Source organism: Pteropus vampyrus, unplaced genomic scaffold (genome assembly GCF_000151845.1).
Source record: "Pteropus vampyrus isolate Shadow unplaced genomic scaffold, Pvam_2.0 Scaffold1, whole genome shotgun sequence".
In the NCBI taxonomy this organism is placed as follows: Eukaryota; Metazoa; Chordata; class Mammalia; order Chiroptera; family Pteropodidae; genus Pteropus; species Pteropus vampyrus.
The window spans coordinates 1,661,730-1,672,625 of record NW_011888782.1 but is presented as its reverse complement, the minus strand read 5'-3'; the positions used below and the strand labels follow the sequence as shown (position 1 = coordinate 1,672,625).

The window sequence follows — 10,896 nt, the reverse complement described above, 5'->3', positions numbered from 1 at the left end:
ATCTTTTACAGCCTGCTCGAATATCTTGTGCATATAAATAATTTCACAAGAATATTTGTGGAATAATATCCCAGAAGTAGATGCTTTAGAGCAATATTTTAATAACTTAAAATATTGTCAAATTACCCTCAAATGAGGTTATACCAATTTCTACTCCTGTCAGCAATGCATGAGAGCACCCGTTTCTCTACTGCCTTGCCAACCGTGCATAGACAACTTTAGAGATGTTTGCCAATCTGTTAGGTGAAAAAACGGTATCTCTAGAAGTGTCCCCTCTGAAAGCAGGAATGAGACAAGGAGGCACAGTGTCATCACTCTTACACGACATTGTGCTGTAGTACTTTTCTTTAGTGATGAGTAAGCTTTGGATATCTTTAATTAAATGCCATTTGTACTTCCTTTTCTGTTCATATCCCTTGAACCACTTTTTCTTTTAAATTATTGGTGGGGCAATTAGGTAATACCAATTTCTAACCATATTGGGGGGTGGAGGTTTCTATAATTTTTAGATACTTTCTATGTTTTCATATCTTTGTCTATAATATGAATGGCATTGTTTTTATTGTTTGCCCGTTGACTTTGTTTACAGTGTTTTTGCCACGTAGTCGTAAATGTGCCGATATACTCATATATGGTTTGTATATTTTTAGTCAGAATAGTTTAGAATAGCCTTCCTCATTGCTAGGTTATAAAGTAAGTCTGCAAAGCTTTCTTCTAATTCTTGTATAGCCTTCCTTTTCACATTTACATATTGGATTGATTTACAATTTATACTGGGGTTAAGTATGAGGTACATATCCTGCTTAAGTTTTTTCCCAGAAGATTACCTAATTGCCCCATCACTATTTATTGAATATTTCATTCTTTTCTCAACTAATTTGAGCTATTATGTATTAAAATTCCCATATGAATGGAGTCCATTTCTGGACGTTTTATTTTATTTAATTATTTTTTTATTTCATTAGCTAAAACCACATTGTTTTAATTATTAAGACTTTATAATTTTAATATCTAAAGGGCTGATCATCTCTCATTGCTCTACTTTACCTGAGTTTTCTTGGTTATTATTTTATTTTCTTTGTGAACTTCAGAATCTGCTTGTCTAGGTCCAGAAAAATCTTTTAGTGTTTTTATTGGGATCATACTAAATTTATAAATTAACTTAGGGAGAATTTGCAACTTTCTGATGTTGAATCTTCCTTTCCAAGAACATGGTACCTTTTACTTTTTGTTCTTATCTTCAATATTTTATTAGGGTGTTCTTCATATAAGTCTTTACATTTTTTGTTAAGTGTGTTCCAGGTTTATAATATCTGCAAATACTCATGATTTAATTCTACTTTTCCAATATTTCTACTTCGGATTTCTTTTGCCTATCTCCACTGACCAGTACTTACAGTACAGTCAGTGAATTCAAGAAACAGCAGGAAGTTCTGAACACCAAGTAGAAGTTAGCTTTCGTAAAAGATTTCTATGTTTGTAAGGGAAATTGCCATTGGTCAACATGTCCAACTGGCTGCACCAGGAAAAGGGGGGTAACTTTATTTCTAGAAACTCTTACCGATGCAGAAGGCAACAACTTAAATCTGCATAACAACTCTACTCTTGTTTATTGTGCTTTTTTTTAGTAACCTCCCATACTGACACCCACCATCCCCAAAGGCTTCTTTTCTCTTTGGCTGAAGATGATATTGAAGCTGGTTGCTTCAGCCATTTGGGCGAGTTACTCAGTTTTCCTGGATCTCTCATGTATAGACATGTTAAACTTTTGTTTTTCTCTTGTTAACCTATCTTTTATTACAGGGATGTCTCAGTCAAGAACCCAGAAAGGGAGAAGGAAAATTAGTTTTTCTCCCCTAAAAGCAATAGGCTATACCATATGGCCTAGGTATGTAGTAGGCTATACCACCTAGGTTCTATGATGGCCACACGATGACAAAATTGCCTAAAATTGCATCTCTTATAACATATCCCCATTCTTCAGTGGCCCATGACTATATTATGTAATAGTGTTGATAGTGGGCATCTCTGTCTTTGTTCTGATTTTAGAAGTGTTTCTCTTTTAAGCATGCTAGCTCTGGGACCAAATAGGTATATTTTTATCAATTTAAGAAACTAGCCATCTTTTCTATTTTCTTATTTGTTTGTTTTTGTTTTTTATTAAATTTATTAGGGTGACATTGGTTAATAAAATTATATAAGTTTCAAGTGTACAATTCAACGATACATCATCTGTATATTACATTATATGTTCCTCGCCCCAAATCAAATCTCCTTCTGTCATCATATATTTGACCCCCTTTACCCTTATCTACCTCTCTCCTCCCCACTTTGCCTCTAGTAACCACTACACTGTTGTCTGTGTCTATGAGTTTTTGTCTTGTTCATTTGTTGCTTTCAGTTTTATATCCCACATGCGAGTGAAACCGTATGAATTCCTATTTTCTTGAGTGTTTTGTCAATATTGGTGTTTAATTTTTTGAAAGGTCTCTTTAACATTTTAATATAATCAAGTTATTTTTCTCCTTGGATCAGTTACTAAGATCTAACATAGACTTACTAATATTGTACCATTTTTACATTTCTAAAATCAAGCCCCTTTCTTTTAATATTATATTGAATTATTTGCTAATATTTTACTTAGATATCTTGTATTGATAGTCAAAATGACATTAGACTATTGTTTTCTAGATAATCTTTGTCAGTATCAATATTACACTTACTTCATAAAAATTTTTTGGAAGTTTTCTTTTTCTATGCTCCAGAGCAGTTAAAATAACAGAATAATTTAGGTTGGAAAACTTGGTAGAATTCTTCCATAAAATCATCTGTCCCTAGAGTTTCTGTTTTGTTATGTTTCGGAGGTTTTGGGGGGGATAGGGGGTGGCAAGGGATCTTTAATAATTATTTCTATTTATTTTATGGAAATCTGGGTTAATATTGGAAAATTATATTTTCCTAGAAAATTTATCCAATAGACAAACAATATCTTCCAAAAGACTTCACAGAAATTGCTGCCAATTTCATCAGGCAGATAGCTGAACAGTCAGTGTCCTTAACATGAAAATTCAAGAATAATACAGAACCTAGAGAAATGTTTGCATCCAATCCAAATTTCATACTTAGAGCCAGACACCAGGTTCTGTTTCTGCTGTGTTTTTCTGAGGTGCTTTGGCCTGAGACATATTTCCCCTCTCTCCTTAGACACTCATTTGCATGTGAGTTATACATAACCTACTTCCAAAAAGAATTTTGAGGCAGTTCAGTTCAGTCTGATTCCAGGACAAATCAGGAAGGAGCATGTGACAGTAAGCCAGTATTTGCTCAATTTTTGATGTAATAATTAGAAACGTTCAATTAATATTTGTAAAATTCTTTGGATTGGCATTATCATAACCAGTATTATTGGCATACTTTTCTGTAAAGAAGAGCAATTCTCCACAGGGCAAATCTGCCACATGGGGAACATTTTGGGTTGTTACAGCTGAGGGATTAAGAATGATGTTGGCATTAGTGGGCAGAGGCCAGGGATACTGCCAAACATCCTATAATACACAGAGCAGCCCCCCACAACAAAGATTATCCAGCCCAAAATATCAATATGAATATCAATGCTGAAGCTGAGAAACCCTGGTGTAGAAATTTTTCCTACTCTGTGTGTTTCAGGATTTTGTAGAAACATTGCCAAAACTTGCAGGATACCACGGCAAGGACCTTTTCGGAATTTGGAGTAAAGTCTACGACCCTTTATTTTGTGAGGTAAAAGAAGGAAATATTAAAATTAACTTGCAATCTGATTTTATAATGTATGCCTATTTTGAAATAAAAGAATATTTTCTTTTGCTTTTTTACAAATGTATTACTTATATATCTTTTAACATAGAAACATAATCCAAGACTTCTTTATATTAAGTTGAACATTCTGATTTCTTCTCTGTTATTCATGTTTTTACCTTTTATAAAATTGCAAGCAAAATTGCTTTTCTTCTATGCCTTGCCACTTATTTTTCAGTCACTTAGGAATGCTTGGCTTCTGTCGTGTATTTTAATGAAAAATGCAATGTTATTGTACAGTAAAAGAAAAAAAAATTGCCTGGTTTCTGGATATTAAAACAAGCAAATCAACTTTAAGCCAAGCTATTGAAAGTGGTTTATGGGGAAAAGATCTCTTCCTTGCTGTACAACGCATACAAAATAACATTTGTAGTTAGCTAAATTAGTACTGAGTTTTTCAAGGTTACAAGGTGTTTTTCACTTACCATGCTCCACCTGCTGGCCAAAAGGAATACTCTATAATCCTGATTTCCCAGCCAGTTCACTGAATCCTGGGGCAAATCTGACCACTCACAGGACTCTTATCTACCTCTGATTTTGAGGTCATTGTGAGTGTTAGGTGGGGGTGGGGGATGAGGAGGCAGTAATTATTTTTCATAGTTCCATCTCAGTAACAGATGACACAGTTTGCCCCTTCCATGTCAGAGTTAGTTGACGCGAGCACACACTACTTTCCTAATATTTTTACTTTATCATCAGCATAGGTTTCAAGGAAGATACGTGAGCTTGTTTATAAAAGACTCTTCAATAGAGACAAAAGCCCACATTTTGGTTCCAATCTTGATTTTTTTTCTTTCTTCCTTACCGCAGTGTGATCTGATAGGGTCATGGTGTATAGTTCTTTTTCACCTCTCTCTTTCTCATTTCCTCTGTAGGTTGCTTTACTTTGGTCTCCTCTTCCACAAACTCTCTCTCTATCAAATCCAGCCTTTGAATCTGGGGGATCTTAAATAACTCTTCATAGCAGGTAATAAATATTGGCACAAGGTCTCTACCTGCCCTGCTGTACAGATTAGTTATCAATTTAACAAATATTTACCAAGCTCTTGCTGTGTGCAAGGTATAGGCTTTCCCCAAGAGTCAGTGAACTAGATAGAAACTGATAGGAGTCAGATATATTATTAAAGGCTCTGGAAATATATTACCTTTCCCACCTGTCCTCTTAGGCTGCTCATTCGGCTTTTAAGGAAACATCAACCAACCTTGTCAGCTTTACCTCCCTGCCACCCCGGGTTAATAAAAAAAGATTTCTAAACCTTTCATAAAGAAATAAGGTACATTCCTGCCCAACTCTACCCTCACTATGCAAAATACGAATCATCTTTTACCCAGAGTTAAGCCAATAGCTATGCACTTGGTAGGAAGGGGTAAATGAGTTCCCGTGAATTTTTCTTCTGAAAGTCAATACCACTATTTATCGCAAAGTAAGGTTCTCCCAGAAAGAAATGGCAGGATAATAAAGGCAGGATCCAGTAGTTCTTGTGGGGTGAAAGAGGATAAAAAAATCAACAAAGAGGACAATCAGAAATAAAAATATACATTTCCTTCCTTTTTTCTTTGCTACAGCGTGTTCACAATTTCACTTTACCCTCCTGGGCCACGGGGGACGCCATGACTAAGTTGAAAGAATTATCAGAATTGTCCCTCCTGTCCCTCTATGGAATTCATAAGCAGAAGGAGAAATCTAGACTGCAGGGGGGTAAGTACTTTTTTTAAAGATGGGAGGAGCATATTGGATTTGTGGTTGAGTGATATAAGCCTAAATCCTGGTCCCACCACTAATCACCTATGTGACCTTGGACAAGTCACTTAATCACTCCTGTAACAATTTCCATTCTGTAAAATGGAGATAATAATTATATTCACTTCCTATATCATAAGGATTAAAATTAATATATATATTCAAAAGGCTACACTACCTGGAAAACCCTACCTGCTACATAATATATAAACTGACAGTAAATATTATGTGTTGTTATAATCATCAGTATTCACCACTCTGGGCCTTAGATTTCCCATCTGAAAAATGAAAGCTTTGGGCTAAAGTTAAATGATAATTTTTATGCTTTCCAGATCAAAGAATCAAGGAGTTTGTATCTGAGCCCCATGAAAATCAATTGTGTCTCTTAGCCTGCGGAATGAATTTTTCAAGTGGGTGATATAACAAAGTGGCCTGTTTTCCCGAAACCCTTGGTAGTAGCTATTGCGAAAGTTAACAACATATATTTTGCAGGCTGATTATGCCCTGTAGATTAATATCTATGGCAATTGACAGGTTAATGCACAGCTTAAATTCTTCCATTGGTGTTGAGAGGTGTTTATTTCTCAATTATGGCTCTTCTCAGCTGGCTATGGCCCTTCATAACATAAGACACCCTATCATAATGAAGGTAGATCCAGGCAAGAGGATGTCATGTCCTTATAATTAGCATAGGTGGGTGGAAGAAAGAAACCAGGACCAGGCAGGATGGGGATAGAAACTCAGGCCTCTGAGGGCAGCTGGTTGAGCCAACTAATATACCTAAGGGTGTGCCAGGTTCCAGTGTTGTTCATGTAGGCATTGAAACTAAGTGTAGAGAACAAGAGAAGTTTCATTATGTCACATTGATATAACAGTGAAGCAATTCTAAGCCACAGGAGATGGTTTTTTAAGTTATATACTCTAGACAGTGTGAGGAAAACAGTCTGATCACATTAGGACTGCAACCATGGCTAGCCTCTATTCACCACGGGGTCAGGACCCCAGGAGAATACATAGAAGCAAAGCATCCTGGTGGTTGGACCATCCTGGAAGGAAGTTTACTCAAGACTGCATAGCTAGAGAAAGAATTCAAATCACCAGCCAGGCAAGGAGTCATTTATAGCTACAGAAAAACAGCTAATGAGGTATGAAGTCAGAATGGTTAAAAGCAACTTTATATGAAGTGTACAAAGTAGCTTGTGGCATATACTTCAGGACAATCGTCATAAATGATGTGATGAAGTTGAAGAAGTCTTGATTGCTTGGCACAGAGGCATACCTGATAGAAATGTGTAAATCCTTACTCTATGCTAAGGACATGAACAACAAAATCCAGCCTCTTGGGAAGGGAGAGCATCCAGAGATGAGTCTTAGATGGAACCTGGTATGTTGGAAGAAATTACCAGGCAGGATATAGACTGTATAAGGAGGCAGCTCAACAACTTTGTTGTACTAAACAACAAAATGATACAGAGGGTAGAAGTTGGGCCTCATTGGCTATACAAGTACCAGGCTTCATCCCTGGACCACCAGGTGCTAGAAAGATGACTCAATCCCAAGCCCCATTAGATGGTGGAGGGAGAACTCTAGATTAATTTCTCCCTACCTAGTTATAATGGGCTCAAGAATTCAGCCCCTCACTAGTCAAAATGTGGTTCAAGGACCAGCAACATCACCTAGCATCTAGCTAGAAATGCAAAATCTCAGGCCCCACCCCAGACCAGCTGAATCAGAATCTGCATTTTAATAAAATCCATAGGTACCTCATATACATTAAAGTTTTAGAAGCACTCCTCTAGATGTACAAGATGATGAATAAAAGAGTAGGAAAAGCGAGGCAGGACTTGATAATAGCAGATGCAGAGGTCTGTGCATGAACAAAACGTAAGATTTATCTTAGCAGCTCACTCATATTTTTCCCTTTTTTTCATTTGGATACTAAAAATTGTATTTCACAGAAGTCACTTTCCCTCTCTGGGTCCCAGTTTCCCCATCTGATGAGTATATTAAACTAGATTCTGTCTATAAGAGTCTTTCCCTAAGATCTTCTCTCGGTCTTAGACTCTAAAAGGCTGGCACTCATATGAATGCAACTGCCTACTTTCTGAAGGAAGTGTATGTTTTCGATAAACCAGGAAATTGTTTCCTGAGTGATTCCTGCCAAAATACACATTCAGCCTATTGTTCAAATCTGGCTAGGCAAGAGAGACTTGTCAACTACATGCTTGTTGAATGATGAAGCCGCTGGACACAATCCTCCAGAGAAAACATGTATTGTCTGGGTGACACAGAGTCACATGAAAACATCAGGACTTTAACCAGCATCATCTGACCTTTGTCAAAACTTTTTTTCTATCAGTTAGTATCAGGGGTGACACTGTTTGGTAATATCTCCTCCCCCCCACCCCGACCTGCTACACAGAGAGAGAAAGACACACATACATACACAGAGAGAGAAAATCTTTACAGCTCATTTAGCAATATATGGCTGGTCATATTCATATTAATGTAAACCTCTTCTTGCTCTAGACCAAGGGTTCCCAACCCCCCAGGCCACGAACCAGTACTAGTCTGTGGCCTGTTAGGAACTGGGCCTCATAGCAGGAGGTGAGTGGTGGATGAGCAAACGAAGCTTCAACTGTATTTGCAGCCACTCCCCAGCACTAGCATCACTGCCTCAGCTCCACCTCAGATCATCAGGCATTAGTTTCTCTTAGGAGCACTGGTCCCTGGTGCCAGAAAGGTTGGGGACCACTGCTGTAGACCAAGGTTTGGCAAACTACAGCCTGCAATCCAAATTTAGCACAGTACCTATTTTTTGTAAATAAAATATTGAAACTCAGCTACACTCATTCATTTAGGTCGTGTCTATGGCTGCCTTTGTGCTTCTACCCAAGAATACAATTGTGACAGACCATATTGCCCACAAAGCCAAAAACATTTACTATCTGGCCCTTTACAGAAAAAGTTTTCCAAACTCTGCATGGACCAAGAGTGAAGGAAGTGAAGTTTATGTCTTCCCATCAATGGTATTTTGTCTAATGTATATAGATTTAATAAAAGATGCAACAGGGAACTCAGAAGCTAGCTTATACTACAGTGTAGCCTAATGACTAAGAGCAAGAGTTTTGAAGTAAGACATGCTGAGTTCAGAGAAGCTTAAACCTTATGTTCACAGTTGTGTAATCCTGGACAAGTTGCTGAACTTCCCTGAACCTCAGTTTCCCATCCTATTACTGGCATGCTAGAGCCTGGAGAATCATAATGGTTACCTCTAGTTTAAGAAGAGAGGGAAATAACAATCGCCCCTGAACCAAGAGCTGATATCATATTCCATTATCAACACTGAAGGCTGTTGCAGACGTACCTGCAGACAAGGGACAAGTTACTGATTGAAGGTGGCTATCATGACTCCTAGAAACTTGGTCACAGAATTTAATACCTATGTGGCATGAAGATCAAGCTAAAATCCCTAAAGGACGCCCGGAGGGCAACCTTTCCTGGAACAGAGAGCTGTAGACCTGTTGGAGATATAGCATCAATCTTTTTCCATTCCTAGTCAAAGAAGTCCCAGCATTTACAGACAACAAATCACCTCCCTCCTCAATTAATCTTGTATTGTTCTTCTTGGTATACAGACCAAGGAAGTCTATTCTTACTCTTTTATGAGCTTTTGCAGGACAAGTAATATGTAGCAAAATAATCTGGCCCATTGTAGCTTCTCACTGGGTGTTTGCTGAGTGGATCACAGAGTCAGTTTGTTAACATCGATGCCCTTCTCATTACAAAAAAAACAAAAATTGGTCATCCTCAAGCCAAGAGAACACATGTATAATAGAGAGACCACCAACAAAGGATCATCAAGTGATGGTAATAGAAGTCCCTGAAGCAACATGTCCCCAGAACAGTACCTGACACCAGCCTTCAGTGTCTACATACGGAATGGAAACTCTGAGTTGTGCACCTGCTGTTCACCACCTCAGGAGCAACAAATATGAAAGGCCTAGAAGCTCTCATCTACTGAAGACACATGAAAGCTGAAGATGCTGGATGCCCCCTTCATAGTGACACCCAGAGAAACCTGCAGAAATTGTCCCCAGAAAATAGTCTATGACATGTCCAGACATCCAGAGAGCTGCTTTCTCCTATGGTCTCCCACAGGTCTGACTGCCAGGGCATGGAAGGAAGAGAGGAGTACACATCATGTTGCTATTTCAGGCCTGCCTTGGAGAAGAGTATTGGCTAAAGACTCTGAAAGAAAAAGCCATCTGAAATTCATTCCAAGTTTCTCAGCCACCTACCTTTGAGATTTAACAAAACCGGGTATGGTAGCGTTCTGGCATGCTAGTCCAGCTCTCCTTCTGCAGCTCTGCATGAGTCACTCAATGTCTCTGGACCTCAGTTACCTCACCTGTAAATGGAGGACAGAAGTCAGGATTCAGTGAAATAATGTATGTAAATCACACTACTAGCACAAAGCAGATGCTCAACCAGAATTAGTTATTTCCCTCTCTTCTTAAATCTTGAGGATCACGACAGAGAGAATCGCTAAGTATGAATTAACTAAAAGCTTATGAACTAAAATATAAGCCCATGTTTGGTTCAATTCCATTGTTGATTTATCTTCTTTAAGGTGTCCTGATCGATGAAATCCTCAATAACATGGAAAGAGCAACTCAGCCATTGAACCACAGAAAACTTGTCATGTATTCTGCAGTAAGTATTTTTGTCTCTGTTCAGCATCCATTTGTTCAAGTATGGGATCTCTCTGAGGAGTGGGCCTCGTCTCATCCTTTTCCTATCGCCCAGTAGATGGTAGACACCTGTTCAATGCCTTTAAAATTAAATACGTAATCATGATCCTTGAGGAATTTACAATGTTACACTGACAAGAAGACAAGTGAGCACATAAACACTACACAAAGCCATATAGAAATGCCACACAAGCCAGTGCTTTGGTGCCTGGGAGGAGGGAAGCATCCACTGGAGGAGGAAAAGCTGAGTGTGCAGGACTTGGTGATGAACTGGAATGTGGGTGGAAGGCAATGATGCAAATGAAGATAAAGCCACAGATAAAGACAATGTTTCAAGCCTCGATGACTATAAAGGTGGAAATATCAACAGAGGTGGTCTTGGGCCATGTGAATATACCAGTTAGACACTTGGGTTTGACATGCCAGGGGATCGTCTGAGTGAAAAACTCCAGATGGCAAAGAAGATAGAAGAGAGAAAGGGCGAGAGAGCTGCAACTTGAAGTTAGAGCTACATTTGGGTACAGAAAGAAAAGAAAGGTCTACGGCCATGCTACCCTGAACAAGCCC

General features: G+C 38.3%; 1 protein-coding gene across 1 annotated transcript in view; it reads left to right on the top strand.

Moving 5' to 3' along the window:
* Positions 1-10,896, top strand: part of ACPP (acid phosphatase, prostate) — a 44,534-nt gene that overhangs the window by 22,202 nt on the left and 11,436 nt on the right. Inside the window, exons 6-8 of the mRNA XM_011372213.2 lie at positions 3,667-3,759; positions 5,401-5,533; positions 10,209-10,291. Coding sequence (XP_011370515.1) covers positions 3,667-3,759; positions 5,401-5,533; positions 10,209-10,291 — 309 coding nt within the window. The remainder of the gene's footprint in view (positions 1-3,666; positions 3,760-5,400; positions 5,534-10,208; positions 10,292-10,896) is intronic.